The 19818-nt window shown below is 52.7% G+C and overlaps 1 protein-coding gene across 4 annotated transcripts in view; it reads left to right on the forward strand.

Moving 5' to 3' along the window:
* TTC7A (tetratricopeptide repeat domain 7A) overlaps positions 1 to 19818 on the forward strand; it is a 168338-nt gene that overhangs the window by 90331 nt on the left and 58189 nt on the right. For all 4 annotated transcript variants that reach the window (XM_011965760.1, XM_011965762.1, XM_011965758.1 and 1 more), the window contains 3 exons: positions 7549 to 7686; positions 8257 to 8340; positions 12929 to 13033. In XM_011965760.1, coding sequence (XP_011821150.1) covers positions 7549 to 7686; positions 8257 to 8340; positions 12929 to 13033 — 327 coding nt within the window. The remainder of the gene's footprint in view (positions 1 to 7548; positions 7687 to 8256; positions 8341 to 12928; positions 13034 to 19818) is intronic.

Consider the following 19818-nt stretch of genomic DNA (forward strand, 5'->3'; position numbering starts at 1 on the left):
GACTAGGGTATGGGTTCCACTCTACCAGCTTCCCAAGCTCCTGCCCTGATACCACTCAGCTGAACCCCAAGCCTCCATGCACCTGTAGGGTTTTCCTCATCCCCCTTTGATGTTGGCTGGGTTTGGCTGCAAATGATGGGCTTGGAGAGAAACCTCTAGAACAGCAGCTGTTGGCCTTGGCTGCTATTTAGGTTCTCCTAATACCTGCAGAATGTGTTATGCTGCAGTGAAAGCTTTTCCTGCAGAGCCAACCCAGGAGGCATCATCATCATTGCTTCCACCTCCAGGACATCCAGAGCAGCTGCTGCAGGAAACAGTGTTTGCAGGCTTCCTTATTTTGTGGTTTGGAACTCAGAGGAGTGGCTGTGTGGTATGGGGCTGCTACCTTGGATATGGTTTTTATTACAAGCTGACTATGTGCGATCAGAATGAATGAGGGAGACCTTGTCTTTCCAGAGGTAAACAGAAACCTTACTAATGCTTTCACAGGAATGGAAGGAGGATATGAAATATAACTGGTTGAAGATTATTTGTGTTTTAGACCTAGTTTTGAGTCTTTGGGGCCAAAATGGCATTTAAAAATCCACCTACTTATCATTGATTCATTCATATATCCATTATCTACCCACTTTCCCATTTGTCCTTCTGGCCATCTACCCTCCCATCATTTCTCCATCCACCCATCCTCCTACCCACCATTCATTCATCCACTTATTAATCCATTCATCTGTCATCCATCCATCCACCCATTAATCCATTCATCTACCATCCATCCATCCACCCATTCATTCATCCATCTACCCACCCACCACCAACCATGCATCCCCCTACCCATTCATCCATTTATCCATCCACCTCCCATTCATCCAACCACCCTTTCATCCATCCATCTACCCACCATTCATGTATCCACCTATTCATCCACCTATCATTCATCCATCTACCCATCATTCCATCCATCCCCCATTCATCCATCCAGCCACCTACCAACCCTGCATCCACCTACCATTCATCTGTCTATCCATCCACCATGTATCCATCCATTCATTTACTCATCTATCCATCCACCTACCATCCATCCATCTAATCTTGCTCGAGCAGCTACAGCATGCAGGACCATGCTCAGCATGGTAAAGACAATGATTAATAGTTCAATCATAGTTCCTGTCCCAAATGGACTCCCATCTACTGCAGTTTGTTCCCAGGGATGTGGAGGAAATCCTGGTCCCCAAATCAGAAGGAATGATCCCAGTCTGCTGAACCTCAAATGTAAATTCTTGTTTTTGAAAGAACTGTGTATCAAACCTGCCTGATTTTCTGAAACAGTTGGGGAACTAGGAGATACAGGAATCTTTATTATTTCTAAAATACTAATCTGGGACATAAAAATATGTGCTAAAGTAAACTGAACCCTTGGATCCCTGTTTCTTTTCGCTAGCGAACAAGTTGCTGCTCTTAGAAATGGAAAGGGTACAGAGCCCTGGTGTTGAGAGAGTGGGGTGGATAGGTAAGTCTCTGAGTCCTGGGACTCTGCAGATTAACAGACTTTGTGCCATGCCCAATGCTGGGCATCTGGCTATTTGAATCTTGAATTTACCCTTCACAATCTGTGTGGCCTGGGTGAGCTTCTTACCACCCTGAGCCTCGGTTTTCTCATCTGTAAAATGGAGCTAATAAGGTCTCTCTTATATGACTTTGGTGGATTAAATAAGAAAATGAACGTGAAGGTGCCTGGTACATTTTGGTTCTTCAATATGTGCTCATTTTGTCCTGATAAATACTTGATTCTGACTTAGTCATTTTTGAAAACATTTATGTTCAGGTCTGATTGGGAGATACATTGGATTAAGGATGCCATTCAGTTAAAAAAACAAAACAAAACAAAACAAAAAGTGCTTCCTGGGCTTGATTCCATCAGGGATTCAGCAGGTGAGCACAGATTGTTTCAGCTTTTGGGATCTGGTTTGCTACAACACAAGGCCCTGCTCTGCTAAAGGCTGAAGCGGTGAAGGGTTTGATAACACTGCCAGCTTAGAGCCCTTGGTTCAGTGGAGGTGGGAGAGCCTCTCTCTAACTGGCGGAAAGAGCTGTTTTTTCTGCTGCAGGAACCTGATGCAGCAGGAGCTTGGAGGCTGGCATGGGCCTGGCCTGGGTCGCTGGGTGGATGGGACATGTCACAGAGCATGTTATTTCTTGGCTGTGTGGACTGGCAGCTCAAGAGCCAGTGGTAATTATGTCTGCTGATGGGGACGACAGCACAGGGGGAGCATGACAGTGTCCTCCAGGGAGAGGGCGGGTGCTGGGTACAGATGCTGCCAGGAGACTTGTTTCCGGGGTAATTTTGCGGAGGGTGGGGGTGGCAGCAGCAGGCCCTGAGCCTTGTTCCTTGGCCAATGGAGAGCCTGTTTTTGAGAATGGGGTTGATCAGGGCCTTGCTTGGACTTGCTGCCCAAGGAGCATGTTCTTTGCAGAGAAGCAGCACCCAGGGCCTGATGGGGGAAGCCTGACCTTGTGTTTTGCTTCAGTTCTTTTGTAAGCAGAGCCAGCCCAGGGTCTCTCACGGCGTGGATGAGGCTATTGGACACTTCCTCGGAGGTACCTGGAGGCAGGGAAGGAGCCAGAAGTGAAGTCAGAATGTCTAGGCTGTAATTTAGGTCCCAACCCCCTGTCTCGTGTGCATTGGAAAGCTTACCTGGCCTCCCATCTGTAAAGTCTTCCCACCTGTAGAATAGGCTGAGAGTACAGAAGATTGTTGTGAGCGTTTTGAGATGCCGTACAGAGGTACAGAGCGTGCTCCACATGGTAGTTCCCTTTCCTTCTCTTAGACTGGAGCCCTGTTTATGACCAGGGTTAGAGACGAGAAACAGGGCTGGGCAGAAGGAGAGGTTAGTGCTGCCTGTGGCCCTACAGCCACCAAAGGATCAGGACTGGTCTTGTATCTTACCAGGTTGGAAAAAGCTGGCAGAGGAGCCCCAGGCGTCTAGAGCTCAGGCAAGCCACAGCGGTCCCAAACTGGCCGACTGAGGGAACGGGGGGTGGTTCAGCCTCAGCTCCCTGGGACCTTGCGCAAGGTAGTTCACCTTCTGGGGCTCAGTGTCCTTATCTGCAGAGGGTGGAGGGCAGTCAGTGATTTCATCCCTGCCCCACCATGGGGTTACTGTGAGGTCAGATGAGATGGTGGATGTGACAATTCAGCTTCTAAAAGAGTAATGTGGGCCAGGAGCGGTGACTCAAGCCTGTAATCCCAGCACTTTGGGAGGCCGAGGTGGGCGGATCACTTGAGGTCAGGAGTTCAAGACCAACCTGGCCAACATAGTGAAGCCCTGTCTCTACTAGAAATAGAAAAAAATTAGCCGGGCATGGTGGCAGGTGCCTGTAATCCCAACTACTCGGGAGGCTGAGGCAGGAAAATCGCTTGAACCCGGGAGGCGGAGGTTGCAGTGAGCCGAGACTGAGCCACTGCACTCTAGCCTGGGCAACAAAAGTGAGACTGTCTCAAAAAAAGAAAGGTAATGCGTGTCACACACAAAGGGCTGGCTATTTGACCAAGAATAGTCCCTGCCTTAGGTTTCTCATGGGCCAGCCTGCCTGAGGCCTTTCCCTAAGGTCCCGTATTTGCTTCATGGATACTTGGTCAAAGACCAGAAATGTGTTATGCTCGCAGTGCTGAGCTATTGGGTGATGGGTGTATGGGGACTAGCGTGGTTTCTTTGGCTGCTCCTCTTCTGACCTGCCAGAGGGCTTGCAGTGAATGTTCTTTAGTCTAGGAGGGGCTACCCTAGGAGAACAGCCAGAAGGACAAAGACCAGGAGCAGGACAACTACACAAGCGCTAGATTTAAATCCTGGAATTAAATGCATGGATTAAACAGAGCAGTGCATCCCCAGCACCAGGCAGCCTTGGGGTGGGTGTGGGGATTATGGCAGTGCACACTAGGCAGGGAGAAACCGGAGGAGAATATTCTGCCATATTCTAAGAACAGTGAGAAAGAGACGGTGAGAAGATTTAGTGTTCATGTATTACTTTAAAGGTCACAAGTGCATTCACATCTGTTACTGCATTTGATCTAGAGGATATTCTAATGAAAGCAGGTCTGAGGCCACCTCAATGGTGGAAGGGAAAGAATGTAGCTGGGACTAGGTCAGAGCTACTGCCAGAGCATGGCGGTACACCATGTGGCCTCAGGGCAGTGAGCCAGGGAGGAGGGAGCAGGACAGCTGGGGGTGCTGGGAGGTCACTGATGCTCCCATAGTGTCTGAGGCCCTGGCCCCTGAGCTGCACATGAATTTTATTCTGCTGTGGCTTACCCACCAGCCCCCACGCCTGCCTTTTCTCTGTCCCATTTCCCCCTACCCCGCCCTGTTGCCATGGTTACACACACAGGCACTGCCCAGCAACCACCAGGACTATTTCACTTTGGCCCTGCCCCAAAGCCATAGTAACCACTCAGCCCACTTCCACTTCTGGCTGGGGAATCACAGCCCTCTCTTGCACAGGCCCCAGTTCGCACAAGTCCCTAGGACCCCCAAGGAGCCTTCCTGGCTGTCTGCCTATTGAGGGCCTATCACCAGCCTGAGGATTTGTGCTGCTGCTGCTGCCGCTAGTGCTAGACTGATCCTCTCTTCTGTTCCTATTCTTCTGACCTAATTAACGCCCAGTTCTGAAAATTCACCCCTCCCTCTGCCAGACACTGTTGTCTTAAAGGTCAAGGTCTAGGGTGGACAGGGGGAGGTTTCCACTCCAGGCCCAGAATCTTTCTCTCCTGAGTGTCACACCCTGCGAAGGCAGGTTGAGTCAAGTTCTGTGTGTGCGGCTGTGCCTGGGGACAGGAGTCTAGCCGTGAGCAAGAGCTGGTGAACCAGATGGGGACGTATGGGCTGAGGTATGGGCTGGGTCGGGGGAGGACAGGAGAGGCCTGACCTCTCCTGGTGAGATGAGTCAGGGATGGTGCTGTAAGAAGGTGGTCCTGAATGGAGTTTTGAGGAGCTAGAAGGTGTCCAGGTTGACAGAGGGAACTGCAGCATGACTGAAGATGGGCCATGGTGACTATAGGGACCAGCAAGGGGTTCCATGTCACTGGAGAGAAGCTGGCCGGTTAGGCAGCCCCAGAAAGGAGTTTAGACTTTATCCTGATGGCCATAGTGATGGCTCGCGGCCCACTATCCCCTGAACAAGACGGGTCTGCACGGGCAGGCAGGCGGGTCCCCAGACCCTGGATGTGTCCAGCCAAGCTGCTTCCCACCCCTGCAGACTACCTGTCCCCACTCCCTCCTATCAGAACCTCTCACTCCCACCAGAATTCCAGGTCAGCTTCCACTCGGGGATGTGCATTCTGTACTGCTGCTCCTTCCTGTTCTCCCCACAGACAGAGCCTCTGTGCCCCATCCTCTCACTCCTGAGCCACTCCTGCCTGGTGGAGGCCGCCCCTGTGGGTCCCCACCCGGGATGGCCAGAGCTGGGGAGCTACTGGAGGTGGCAAAGTGGGGCGGTACATTGCCAGGGATAGAACAAGGGCTGTATTCCTAGTTGGCTCAGGGGACTAGCTCCTGCCAACCCTCTCCCTAGAATTTCTTCTCTCTTCCTGTTGGTGGCTGTGTGGGTGGACTTCACTGGGAAGGAGGGGGATTTCTTGGCACCTTCTTTCTCCACTCCTCTCCTTCAACCCTTTGGAGCTCCTGAGTGGCTCCTGTTCCGCAGGCTGACTCCAGAACTCAGCCTTGCCGGGATTTCCGGGCATCCCGGCACCCTCTCCTGGGCCATCTGAGTCCCTGAGGGCATGGGCAGCACTCACCAACTGTGGCAACGGGGCAGCCATCAGAACCCCTGACCATCAGTCTCTCAGTGACCAAGCTGTCCCCCAGAGTGAGTCACCTCCTTGGGTCTTGGAGGTGTTTTGGCTTCTGGAGGCCTCTAGGAAGACACACTCCAGCCCTGCACTGCGGGACACACCCAGAGCCTGTGGTCTGGAGGCCTCAGGGGCTTGGGCTTCTGCCTCCAGCCCCTCACCTGGAGGAGGGGAGAGCAGTCCTGCTCAAGGGAAGCTATGAGGCCCACTTGCTGCACAGGAGGGATGGGGTGGCTCTGATGAGGGAGATCTGGGTTTTTAGGGCTGGCAGCTCCTTTTTATTCTGTTAGGAAGGCTGAGTTCTTGGTCTTGAGGTCCTGTGTATGGAAGCAGAGGAGAGCAAGTCCCATTGCACAGAAGGAGACTCAGACAGAGGGAGGGAGATGCAGGAGAGAGCCCCATTTGGCAGAGGGGAATGGGCAGGAGAAGGGAGAATGCTGGGGGCAGCCAGCAGCAGCATCTGCCCAGAGCGCAGCTCTGCCCAGCTCCCGCTCAGCCCTTGGAGTGGGGATGGGGATATGACTGTTTCTGGCCCCAGAGTGTCCTCTGCCTAAATCCCTGCCCTGTGGCTGCTCGGAGGCGCCCATGACCCCTGCAGTGGGGGAGCCTCTCCCCTTCCACCCTGTCTCTTTTGCCCCCAGCCCGCGTGTTGTCCCCAGGGTATAGAGGTGGGTAGAGGGGTGGGACCACCTGCACAGACCAAAGAACAAAAGAGTCCCACATCCTTGATGGGGGGCTTCTGGCTTGGTGATGAGGAGCTCCCCTCTTGGAATTAGACAGAATTTCCCACTCATACAGCACATTTCCCTCTCCTACCCCCACCCCCAGCAGCCATCTGGCAACTCTGTGAGCTACTGAAATCCTCGGCGCTGGATGCCAAGAGCGGAGTTCTTGAGTGTGGGGAAGCTCTCCCTGGGGAGGGACGGAGGAGAGTTTCCATGGTTGGAAGGAGCCTGGAGAGGGTCCAGGCTGGACACAGAGGGGAAGGGAAGGGGGGCTCTGGGAATGTCCTTGTCAAAGCTACTTGAAAGACTGAAGAGGAAGAGAAGAGGGCACTGGGGGCCACAGCCCAACCTCCCCACCAAGCGTCAAGCAGCAGAGCCACCTACCCGATCCAGGCACTTTCACATCTTAGCCGAAACTCTTGCTGTAATTGTGAGAATTGCAAACACACCAGGGACTGTTCCATAAAATGACTGGCCTGTGCTCCTCAAAAATGCCAGTGTCATGAGAGAAAGGTGGAGGGCCTCTTCCAGATGCAAGGAGATTAAAGAGACATGGCACCCAAATACAAGGTATGATCCTGGACTGGATCCTGGAATGAGAAAAAGTAACTGACTATAAAGGGCAATAATAATTCTATAGAGAGAGGAACATTGAGGAAGGGTTTTCGGTTATGAGACTATTCTTGCAACTTTTCTGTAGGCTTGAAATTTTGTAGAATAACAGATTTAGTACCAGAAGCTTGACCCCTCAGAACTGCTCCCTCACCCAACCTGGGCTAAAGGTGGAAGATTTTCTCTCTTGGAGAGAGCCTTTGTGGAGATGAGAAAAGGCCGTTTCTGAGAGCGTGGCCATCTTTCTGGTCTGGGTCAGTGGCAAAAAGGTGATAGTGTCTGGGCCAGCAAGGTGGAGGCCCCTCGAAGACGGACACCTACTTATCTGCTGTCCTCACTCTTACCCAAACAATGTCCCACCCACAGGCCACTCGAGACGTGGTGCTGAGCCGGGTGCCAGAGCAGGAGGAGGACCGGGCAGTGAGCTTGCAGAATGCTGCAGCCATCTATGACCTCCTGAGCATCACGTTGGGCAGAAGGGGACAGTATGTCATGCTCTCTGAGGTACGGCCGGCCATGCAAGCCATCCCACTCCCCAGAGTCAGGCAGTCTGTAAAGGAAATCAGATGGAGCCATTTGTCCCTTCACCTGTCCCTCCCCTGCCAGGCTGCTCTGCCGCTTTGACCTTGGCAAGTTGTACAAGTCTCAGCTTCCTCACTGGTGAAATATGGGCAGTTAGAGAACCCACCTCACAAGGTTGTTGGGGAGAGCGCATGTGAAAGGCTGAGAACAGCGCCATGCACAGTAATAATAAATGTTCCCTGCTATTTTTATTGCATGTCTATGTTTTGAAAGCACTTTCACAAATCTTACTCCATTTGCTCTTTGGTATCACCCTGTGAGATCATTCACATGTTAAGGAGGTGAACTGAGAGGGTGGGAGACTTGAGCAGGGTCACACAGCATGCCAGAGGCAGGAACTGGGTTTCTGCAGGGTGTCTCCCAGGAGCCAAGTGCGGGCCTCCTGCAGCCTCCCAAAGGCAGTGACTTGGGCAGTGACTACCCTGGAAGGGTGTGGGTGGCTGGGGTGTGAGGACCCCTGGTGAGTAAGTGCTGACTATCTCCCCTCCCCAGTGCCTGGAGCGAGCCATGAAGTTTGCGTTTGGAGAATTTCACCTTTGGTACCAGGTGGCCCTCTCCATGGTGGCTTGTGGGAAGGTAAGGTCCAGGGGGTGCTAGGGGTTGTACACTCACCCTCAGGGGGCTCTGCTGAGGTGGACGGAGGGGTTTTCTGGCCAGGGGAGAGGGTGGGGACTATCCTGCAGCTGGTTTGAACCTCCAGGAGAGTGAGGGGCGTGGGGTGGGCTACACAGACACCTTGTGTGAATTCCTGTCCACATGTGAGCTATGAGTGTGCCGGTGTGAGTCTCTGGATGCTTTTCTCTGAGCGTGCGTACGTGCACGGGAGCACTGTAACCTCTGTGCTGAAGAGCTAATAATGTGACGGCATGTGGCGGACATGAGGTGTATCGAGGGGAGGGAACGTTGTTCCATGTGGGCTGTAGCTCTCATCCTGTCCACTGAGCATGGCGTCAGGAAATGGCCTGCTTGTGGACTGGAGACTTGCCTCAGAGGGGAAGCTTAAAGGGTGGAGCAGAGCAGCAGCACCCACAAGGGAGTTTGGAGGGAGTACTGCATGATGCATGGGGCCAGGAGCACCTGGATGGGGACAGGGCCCGGCGGGATGCTGCCCAGAGCAAGGAGCACCGGGCATGAGTTCGCTCTCTATCCACCCAGCTCCGGTGCCGTCACCCCTGCTTTCTGCTCCGATCAGAATTATACTTACATAAGCCTCTATTTTAAGCAGTGACATGAAAGGAAAACCTTTCTGGAGCTGAGTTCTGAGGGTGTTGGGGCTGAGGATGCTATGAATGCAGGAAATAAGGTGGCATGAGCTTGCAGATTGTTCCAGGAGCTGTAAATATCCAAAGCCCTTTCATGGGGCTGAGGGAATTCCTCGCCCCCCTGGCCCATCTGTGCCACGTTCCATTTCTGGCCCCGCAGCCGTCTCTCAGGAGGGCCCTCCCAGCTTGCCAGTGCCTCCTCCACGCACGAAGGGTATGCCAGCCAGCTCGGGGCCTCAGCAGCCGAGGCAGGCCAGGTCCTGGCAGGGAGGGGGAAGAGGAGCAGGTGCTGCAGCCTGACTGTGGGGAGAGGCTTTTTGGGGAGCCTTCCCTGTCCCCATCTGCTGGGCATGTGTCTTCCGAAACCTCTATACTCTCCCCCATCACGTCGGACACCTCACAGAACATCTTGAAGTCACAGCATGATCTCCTTGGCTTTGTGCTTAACAGGGTCTTGTTGAGGCTCGGGGAGAATTCAGAACACAGGGCAAGGCCCTGGCCCTTCAAGGGTTAGGGAGTGAGAGAAACCCTCCTACAGAACTGCAGGCAAAGGAGACAACATGGGCAATGGTGGAGGGGGTGGAAAAGATGAACTGGCAGTGGGGATGGGGACAGGAAGGTATTGAAGACAGCGGTCAGCCTGGGGTAGTAGGGACAGGGCCGGGAGGAGGTCGGGCTGGAGCTTCCATGGAGCCTGGGCAGACAGCTCACAGTGGCATGGGCCTGTTCTTCCTACCTCTGGGAAACAGAAAACCCGTCTAATCTTGGGACAGTGAGTACAGGTGGGAGAGGCCTAGGGCCAGAGCAGTGATTCGAACCCTTCTGTGGGTCGTGGACCCCTTGCAGGAGGTAAGGGAAGCTGAGGACTTCTGCTTAGAAAAATTGACTGCACATGCAAGTTAGCTTTAAATCCGAGAGAGGCTCCTAGAAGCTCTCCAGTCAGTCAAAGGAGTCGTGATAGCCTGGGAGGTAAGGAGTCTTCTGCCTCTGACTAGCTGGACTCAGAGAGATCCAGACACAGCCTGGCACCATCCCAGCATCTAGGGAGCTGGTTTCATGACTTGGCTCCTTCACAGACCAGCAAGGTGGCCCCGGGAGTGGGCTTGCATCAGGGAGTTGAGATTGGCCAGTTCCTCATGCATGAGGCTCCATGGGCTGGAGACACTGTGCGTTCGGTGTAGCAGGAGATTGTTCTGGAGAGCATTCTCCACCCGCCTTGGGAACCCTGCCCACCAAATCAGTCTGCCTGATTGTCCCAGGCAGCCCTCAGGGGTGGCCAGACCTTGCCTTTGCTGAAAGCGTAAGGTGGAATCGAGGGCCTGTATCTGTGATTGTGCCCGAAAGGCCTTCCAGAAGGTGAGTCTGGGCAGTTGAACCTGCAGGAATAATGGATGAGTTCCGTGGCGTGATTTAGGTCGTTCCTTCTCTTGGTCTCTGTGCGGCAGTTGCATTGGCTGTGTTGCTAGGTAACCAGCATGACAAAAAAAAAGCTGCTGCTCCGGCTGCTGAGTCCTCAGATGGCTCCTTAAATAGCAGCGTTTTTTGGTGTACATGGGGGTGGGGTGGAAGGGGGTGGAATGCAGAGGGTCAGGGTTAGCGAACCCTGTATGGCAAGGATCCAGAGCTTAGCAGCCATGAGAAGGAGGCTGAGAAGCCTGAGGCTTGCTAGGGTGTGGATGGAGGGTCTGGGGAGGGACTTGGAGTGGTGTTCCCAGGGCAGGGTCTCAGGAGGAGGTAGATAGCCTGACAGTGCCTTCAAGCCCCTCATACCCCCTGGCACCCGCCCACACTGGGTACGCTGTGGAGTCTCCCAGCCTGCAGGAGCCGGTCCCCTGCTAACACCCTTTTGTGCTTGGCCTCCTACCCTCTTGTTTCCAGAGAGAGCCATGGGGGTGGTGGCCTTTGTTGTCTCTCCCACCCTTTCTGTGGGGTCCTTTGAGGAAAGAGCCATGGCCTCATCCCCTTTCCTGAGTGACCCCACAACCCCTAGCCCAGTACTGGGTTCAGAGCATACCCTTGGCAAAGACACCTGCAGTTGACCTAATAAGTCTGAGTCAAAGCCCAGGGAAATCTATCACGTCTGGGTTGAGAAAAGCTCTTCCTTAGATGGCGGGGAAAATGGGAGGCCAGCTGGAGGGAGGCGGGGTGTCCAGGGTGGACACAGACCATTCAGATCCTAGCTGTGCACCTGCCAGTTGCTCATACCCTGCTGTGGACAGGGGAGCCTCCCAGAGCCTCCATTTCCTTCTGTACCTCCAGAGCTGGGGAGATATGAGAGCTAATTAATGGGGGATTGCTTGGCCCACAGTAAGGCCCAGTACATGGGAATTGTCATAGTTACACACAGGTACCTGCAAACCTGGAGGTCACACAGGTACAGGGGTGTACACAGTGGCAGAATTACTGCTGAGTTTCCTGGAAAAGGTTCCAGCCCAGAGAGAGAGAGAGAGAGAGAGAGAGTGTGTGTGTGTGTGTGTGTGTGTGTGTGTGTGTGTGTGTTTGGGGTGGGGGGGCGGTGGGCAGGGAAACAGGAAACAGGCCTCCTTTCTGGCCACAGTGGTCATTATAGAGGCAGTGTAGGGTAGTGGTTAGAGCCAGGCTACGTTCAAACCTCAGCTCAGCCATTCATAGGCTGTGTGGCTTTGAACAAGCTACCTAACTTTGCATTTCAGTTTTCCCACCTGTACCAAGTAAAGTCAGAGTATCTACATCGTAAGACTGCGTAAAAATTAAATCACTTGGTATTTAAAATGCACTTAAAACAGGGTTCTCCAACCTCTTTTCTGTAATGGGTCAGATAGTAGACAGTTTTGACTCTGCAGGCCCAACAGTCTTTTGCAACTATTCCACTCTGCTACCGTATCAGGAAAACAGCCATAGACAGTATGTAAATGAATGCACATGGCTGTGTTCCAGTAAAACTTTATTTACAAAAATAGAGTGCCAGATTTGGCCTGTTAACTGTGTTTTGTCAACCCCAGACTTAGGACAATGCCTGCATATCCCAAGATCTGGATAAGTGTTTGCTGCTGCTGTTCTTCTCATTACTGTTATTGGTAACATCCCTGTCTGGCCGTGGCTGCCCACCACCTCAGCCCTCCTTCACACTTGGCTGTCCTCAGCACGTCCAGTCTGAGCCCTGAAGCCTGGGGGGATCCTCAGATTCCTGTCTGGAGGTTCTCTCGGGCTCTGCCAGTTTAGAATATCTCCGCTTCCTCTCCGCCAGCCTTTATACGACCCCCAACCCCTGCCATTGGCCATGCCTCCGGAGTCCTTATTTATTATTATTATTATTATTTTATTATTATTATTTTTTGAGACACAGTCTCACTGTGTCACCCAGGCTAGAGTGTGGTGGCACAATCTCGGCTCCCTGCAACTTCCACCTCTTGGGTTCAGGCAATTCTTGTGTCTCAGCCTCCCGAGTAGCCGGGTGTGGACACACGCCTCCACAGCCGGCTGATTTTTTTCTTTTTAGTAGAGATGGGGTTTCACCATGTTGGCCAGGCTGGTCTCAAATCCCAAGCTCAAGTGATCAGCCTGCCTCAGTCTCCCAAAGTGCTGGGATTGCAGGTGTGAGCCACTGTGCCCAGCCCTCATTTAGAGAGCCCCTTTCTACCTCTAAAATTTCTGTGCTTGAAATTTGAATTCCTTTTGGAGAGCTTCCATTTGTTGTCATGTTAGCGGTCATCATGTTACCTAAGGAGCAAGGGTGACAGCTTCTAATCTTCAGATGAGGAAACTGAGGCCCAGGGAGGGATTTCTCTGCCCTGGCCCTCTTCCTGGCTCCTGAGAGCAAAGGGATACAGAGCAAGGCTTGGTTGTTTGGGGATCTCGCCCCACTGTGGGCCCTTGAGATCCAGGGCTGTGAGTGACAGTGTTTCCTGCTGTTTTTTCTGCAGTCAGCCTACGCCGTGTCCCTGCTGCGGGAGTGTGTGAAGTTGAGGCCCTCGGACCCCACTGTGCCCCTGATGGCCGCGAAGGTCTGCATCGGGTCCCTTCACTGGGTGAGTGAGCTGTGAGGGCAGGGCCCAGAGGCCTTCTGTGGGGAGGGTGGCAGCAGCTGACTGTGAGTGGGGTGTGCACGTCTTGGCATGTATGTGAGAGTACATGTGGAAGGTGGAGAGGATGGGAGCTATCAGGCAGATGGGCCTGGGCAGGGAGAAAGTCTCTGAGAAGCCACCAGCCTCCATCTCCAAGGCAGGGTCCGCTGACTCAGGATGGTGTCTGGTTTGCGGTTCAGCCTTGAACTGTGGCCTCCAGAGAGTGAAATATAGGGAAGTAGAGGTGCCCCCAACCTGCCCAGCAGCAGGGTAGTAGGTAAGACCTTGAGTTACCTGGACCAGCCCCATCATTTCTGAGGCTTCAGATGATCTTAGCATCTAATCTCCAAGGGGTGCAAGGCACGATTCTTGGGGCAGAGCTGCTCTTGGTGACATGGGAAGGTGGTCTTTTCTGTAAGCCCCTCTCCTTCCTCTTGGCTCTAGCCCTCCAGGGCCCTGCCCTGTGCTCCGCTGCTTGCTTACTGCTCTCTGCAGAGGCAGCTGAATTGTTAGGAGGCTATGGCTCCAGGTATGCCCGCTCCCCAGTTGGAGGCCTTTACTGCAGGCACCTGAAGACCCGCATGAGATCAGCAGCTTGAAGTAGTGAAGGAGAACAGGGCCAGGAGCCCAGGTCCCCCACCTTGCTGTGGTCCTCCTGCCCCGGGTCTGCTCAGAGGCTGCTCCAGGCCTATGGGGGCTCTTGGGCCACGGCACTGGGCCCCAGCAGTGGGGCCTCTGCGCAGGTATCTCTTCCAACTGGGGGCTCACTTCTGGACAATCTTTGCTTTCTTCAGTCCCAGTCAGCTTGCTGATTTCAGCCTCCTATTTCTACCCCCTCAAGCAACACAGAGCAAGTGCATCCTCCCTCCCACACGGTGGATATCAGGCCCTTCTGCACCCCATTGTCCCCAGTTCTTTCATCTGCTCTCTGGGCCCAGGGTCTCCTAAAGTGGGCACTTCCCCTGGAGACGGCCTCCCTGTCTTCCTGTTGGCCTGATACCTTCAGCCACCCCCTCACCATTGTGTGCCCAGCTTGTTCTAAGGCAGCAGGAGCCAGGCTCTGGGTGCATACAGCAGGTGCTTCGTAATTAGCAACCTTTACAACTCTTCTTGCCACTTTCCCTCCTGTACACAAACAAATCATGGATTCTGGGGAGGGAGGCAATGAGCCTTCCACAAATTCCATGTTCCAACCTTTCTTCCCTAGGATTGGAAACTGGCCCCATCCCTCTGCTGGGTCCCCTCCTCGTCATCGCAGCAGGGCTCGCCTTGTCTCTGCTCCAGGGAGTCAGTCCTCCCAAGCACAAAGAAGCTGGGTGAAAAGAGCGCCTGTCCCCTTTTCCACCTGGTTCTCAGATCTCTGTGTCTGCCATGCCCCATCCCCTCTGGCTGATCAGGAAGAGGGGAAAGTATGGCATCTGGCTCGTGTTCTTTATGCTGTCGTTTAGGTTGGGGAGAATTACATGAGATCAATCCTGTAATAGGCTCTGGGCTTTTGGAAGGAGCAGTGTAATGAGGTAGTTAAGAGTTTCACTGCCCACCCACTGGGTACCCTAGAGTAAGGCACCTAACCTCACTGTGCCTCAGTTTTCCCATCTGTAAAATGGAAACAGTAAGTCATAAGTCTCCTCAGGTGGGACATAAATGACCAAGTAGGGAGAGGGCTGGACAGGTCAGGGAGGCATCATGGAGGAGGCAGCCTCAGACTGGACTCAGAGGGCAAGGGAGGATACAGGAGGGTCAGAGCCAGGCCTTTGCTTTCCCCTGCCTCATGAGTATCAGGGAACCCTTGGTTCCCAGGTCTTTTGGGGAAGACAGTTGGCACCCAGAGGTAGGGAGACCTTGTGAGCAAGCACTTTAGATGCGGGCGGCCCATGGGTGCTGAGCACATGCAGCAGAGGATGGAGATATGAGCCAGAGTGTGCAGAGCGGGTGGGCTCCCCGACCCCAACTCAGGCCGCTGCTTGCTCCCTGGGCTTCTGAGAGGGGCCTCAAGCTCCTCTCTGAGATGAAGCCCAAAATACCCATCTCTGAGGGGGTGTTGCAGGGGAGGGCATCTGTGCCCCTCAAGGCTGCCAGCTCTGAGGTAGCTGTGGGTCCACCCAGCCAACGGCCGCCCTTGCCAGGAAGCCCTAAATTTAGGTCTTCCCACCATGCAGGAGCTGTTTCCCTCAGCAGCATAATTACAGTAATTATGTGCATTCAGATTACATGGTAATAAAATTAGGATCAAATCAGTCCAAATTGAAATCAGATGAGTTAGGAGCAAAGTAATCAATGACAACATAAATAGAAAAGCCCAAAAGGAAACTTAAACATGCAGACTTGTCATCAGAATCGAGGAGAAGAAAGGGTGAGCTGTTTAACTTCGGCTGGGCAGCATATTTGGGTTTAGGGGCTAGTTTGAGCCAGGGTTTAAATCAGGCACAGGCTAGAGTGATGTCCCACGGATGGCCTGGGGGTGGACTCCTGGCAACCTTCCCTGATCTGGAAGCTTCACCCCCTGCACTTCCTACCTGTCTTGGATACAGATCACGTCACGTTGTGATCATCTGTGTTTCTTGAGTGCAGGAATTATCTGTCTTTTCTTTGAAACCCCAGCCCAGGGTTCAGTGCCTGGTGCTCGCTGGATGGATCCTTCTTGCTGATGGACACATTCACTTGGCAATGAATTCTGTCGTATGTGGCGCATGACTTCCCAACTAGATGGGGAACTTGCTCACTTGCCATGTCTTGCACTCTGACCCCCTCTCCCCAACAGGAAGCCTTCATGTAGTAGGTGCTATACTAGTAACTGACCAAGCGACACACACCTCAACTGGCCACGAAGGGACGGGATGAGGGATCTGTATTTGGTTTGGGGGTTCTCCCAGCACTCTGCAGCTAATTCTTGCTCCCTAGGTGGCACTGTAAAGAGAGCAGGCTGTGGGGTATCCAAGGGTTCTGAGAAGGGAGGCAACAAGCTCCCCACAAATTTCGTGTTTGAGCCCCTTCTCGAGGACTGGAAACTGGCCCCATCCTTCTGCTGGATTCCTGCCTCACCATCCCTAGTTTTACAAACAGGGTCAGCCCTGTACTCTCTGTTCCCGAGGCCCACAGTGAAAAGAATGGGTCTGCCTGGCAGGCAGGGGGTGTTTGTGCATGAGACGGGGCACAGATCCCAAAAGGCGGCTCACACCCCCTTCGTCTCCTGCCTTCGCAGTTATTCTGGCTCACGTCAGCCCCCAGCAGACCCCGCCAAGCCCCATGAGCAGGGGACAGAAATCTGGGGGTGGACAATTTGGCCTGGGTTGCAGGAAGGGAGGCTGAAACTAGGACATTTGAAAAACGAGTTGTGCTGGGTGAAGCTGGACTGGGTGGCCACGTGCCCAGAGGCGGAGCACCTGCTGTTCCCACGTCCTGTCCTCATGCCCAGAGCCACTGTTGGATACCCTACACCCGGTCTGGGTCTGAGAGCAAGGTTGTCTCTTGGAGATTGTGGCAGGCAGAGAGACGTGCATGGTCACGTGCTGGCTGGCTGATTCGGGGGTTTACACCAGGGTGGGAGTAGCTGAACAGGGTTGAGTTTGGAATGGGAGAGCACTGACCCTGCGGCTTAGCCTGAAGCTCCCCTTGGTGAGGGAGGGCTGCCCAGGCTCTGACTCAGTGACGCCAGAACTGAAATCAGAGAGGCCTGCACGGCAGCCTCCTGCCTTGGCATGCCCAGCCTCCTGCCGGGGTCCCTATATTTGCAGCAGAAGGAAAGAGAGATGTAAATATTTTTTTGTATCTGAATTCATTTAACTTAAAAAGTTGAAACCTTTACAGGAGGCAAAGAGGACAGGCTATGCATGTGTGGTGTCACACAGACAGGAGAGGAGTTGCAAAATGGAAACAGGGCATGCTCATCATTGGAAGGGTCTCTGATGCCATCTCTCACCTCCTTCCTGAGGAAGGCAGCAGGGGATAGTGGAAAAGTGCATAGGCTTTGGAGGCAGAGATGGTAGAGTTCAAATCTCTGCCTACCCATGTACTCCCACTTACTAACTGTGTGACTTTGAGGGAGTAATTTACCCTATCTGTGCTTCAGTTTCCTCATCTGTAGCCTGGAAACAATCATGTCCACCGTTATAGGGTAGCTGTGAGTATCAGAGATGACATGAAGAGTGCCCCCACTTAGCACGCTGCGGGTATCTGAATGGTAGCTATCACTATTGTAGCCCCTTGAAAATAGCAGGCACACAGAAAGGATGCGCCTTTATGTTTTTGACTTCATTTTTCGAATTCAGGGGTGGGTAGAGCCAGGAAGATGGATTAAGTGTTGATGAGGCAGGGGAGAGAGAATGCCAGCCCTCCTGCCACCAGCTTGTAGAAATTGGAAGAGTGCCTACTCCTCCCAGGGAGAAAAAAAGGGGATTTTTCACCAGAGCAGCTAACAGCAGGTTCCGGGCTCTGTGGGAAGGAGCTAAGGAGAAACTGGAGGTGCTCTTAAAAACTCTGCAGGCTCAGAAATGAACTTTCTCTAGTTCCCAGAAAGAGAGGAACGAGGGTGAAGATTTCCAGGGTAAACCTCTTTGGCTCACTGCAAGGTGAGGTAACCCTTGAAATGGAAGGCAGTCCTGTGAATTAGCAGAGTGTGTGAGCAAGAGGCCAGTCTGTGTAGGGACCAAATTCAAGACACTGGAGAGACAGAGAAACTTGTAAAGTCACAGGAAATTTTTCCTTACTTATGTAACACAAAAACAAAGGAGCAAAACATTATGTCCTTCGATGCATCCTTTTTCCAGTGGGTCAGAGAGGAGAAACATGAAAACCTACAGAGGGCTGTGAATCAGCATCGGGAGACTGGGGTTGGAAACACAGCTCTGCTACTTCCTAGACAGGTGACCTTGGGTAGGTCGCTTCAGCTCAGCTCCCTCTGCCTCCGCGCCTTCTGCTGTGAAACACAGATGCCATCAGGTAGCTGTGGTGCTGTGAAAATGCCAGAGGAGGCCTTCATCACTGTAGAATTGCAGATGAGAAGGCGGGGAAAGATCTTCACCTGGGTTTTAATGGCGAGGTTCCATGGCTGCCCTAGATAAAGAAGTCATTCAAGAGCAGTGTATCATTGGGAGAAGGAAGGTTGAAGAGAACTCTGGAAACTCCTCACCCTAGAAGTATTTTGATGAGCAAGGAGGGCCCGGTGCTGTAACCTGAGCTTGCTGCAGAAGCAGCAGCCTGGACTACAGAGCCACCAGCTGTTAACTTGGAGGCCACAAGGAGGAAGTGTCTGGAGACAGGAAAGGGCACATGAGGTGCTAGGCAGGGAGGAAGACGACTGGAGTAGAGCAGAAGGGCCGGCGCTGGACCACTCCGCAGCCATCTGATTAGAGCAGTGTTTCTGGATCGCAGGTGGAGCCCATTCGTGGGTTGTGAAATAGGACTCTTAAAAAAAAAAAAGAGAATTTGAGGCCAGGCGAGGTGGTTCACACCTGTAATCCCAGCACTTTGGGAGGCCGAGGCGGGTGGATTGCCTGAGGTCAGGAGTTCGAGACTAGCCTGGCTAACATGGCAAAACCCCATCTCTACTAAAAATAACAAAAATTAGCCAGGCGTGGTGGCAGGCACCTGTAATCCCAGTGACTCGGAAAGCTGAGGCAGGAGAATCGCTTCAACCCAGGAGTCGGAAGTTGCAGTGAGCCGAGATCGTGCCACTGCTCCCCAGCCTGGGCAACAAGAGCGACACTGTCTCAAAAAAAAAAAGAAAAGAAAAAAAATTTTTGAGACTGGTGTGGTAGCTCGTGCCTATCATCTCAACATTTTGGGAGGCCAAGCAGGGAGGATCGCTTGAGCCCAGGAGTTCCAGACCAGCCTGGACCACATAGTGAGACCCACCCTGCCCCCTCTCTACAAAAAATAAAAATAACAAAATAAAAATTAAAAAGTTAAAAATCAGCCTGGTGTGGTGGTGCAGCCTCCCAGCTATTTGGGAGGCTGAGGTGGGAAGATCACTTGAGCTCAGGAGGTCAAGGCTGCAGTGAGCCATGACCATGCCACTGCACTCTAGCCTGGGCTACAGAGCGAGACCCCATCTCAAAAATAAAATAAAACCTTGAAATAAACTATAGATTATTAGAGAATAAGACAGGAAATACTCCAGTGTATTACCCAGTGGGGTGAGTGGACCCTGGATAGGGGATGGAAAGCTCGACCAGCTCAGTATAGTGGACTGTGTGGGGCTGCGGAGGTGCCAACTTATCCACATGTAGAGTCACTCCTTGTCGGTGGCTGAGGATCTGGCTGAGAGACAAAAGGCAGACAGTAATGTCTACTCTCTGGATTCTAGAGGGTCTTCGATGCCACTTCCCAATTTGTCAGATCATGTAGCTATGAAGAACCAGGACTATACTCAGATGACACTTGCCTTCTGAGATTTAGGCTGAGATTTAAAACCCTGGAAGATTAAACAAGTTGTATAATACATATACAAAATATGTGTGTGTGTGTATATATATATAAGTATATATGAGTATTGTAATTGATATACATATATATGTATATCTATATCTATATATATCGAGAGATATATAGATATATATATGAGCCTGGCTAGGTGCAGCAGCTCACTCCTGTAATCCTAGCACTTTGGGAGGCCAAGGCAGGTGGCTCACTTGAGGTCAGGAGTTCGAGACCAGCCTGGCCAACATGGCGAAACCCAATCTCTACAAACAGTACAAAAATTAGGTGGGCATGGTGGCACACACCAGTAATCCCAGCTACTCAGGAAGCTG

The sequence above is a fragment of the Mandrillus leucophaeus genome, unplaced genomic scaffold, assembly GCF_000951045.1.
Source record: "Mandrillus leucophaeus isolate KB7577 unplaced genomic scaffold, Mleu.le_1.0 Scaffold736, whole genome shotgun sequence".
Classification (NCBI taxonomy): domain Eukaryota; kingdom Metazoa; phylum Chordata; class Mammalia; order Primates; family Cercopithecidae; genus Mandrillus; species Mandrillus leucophaeus.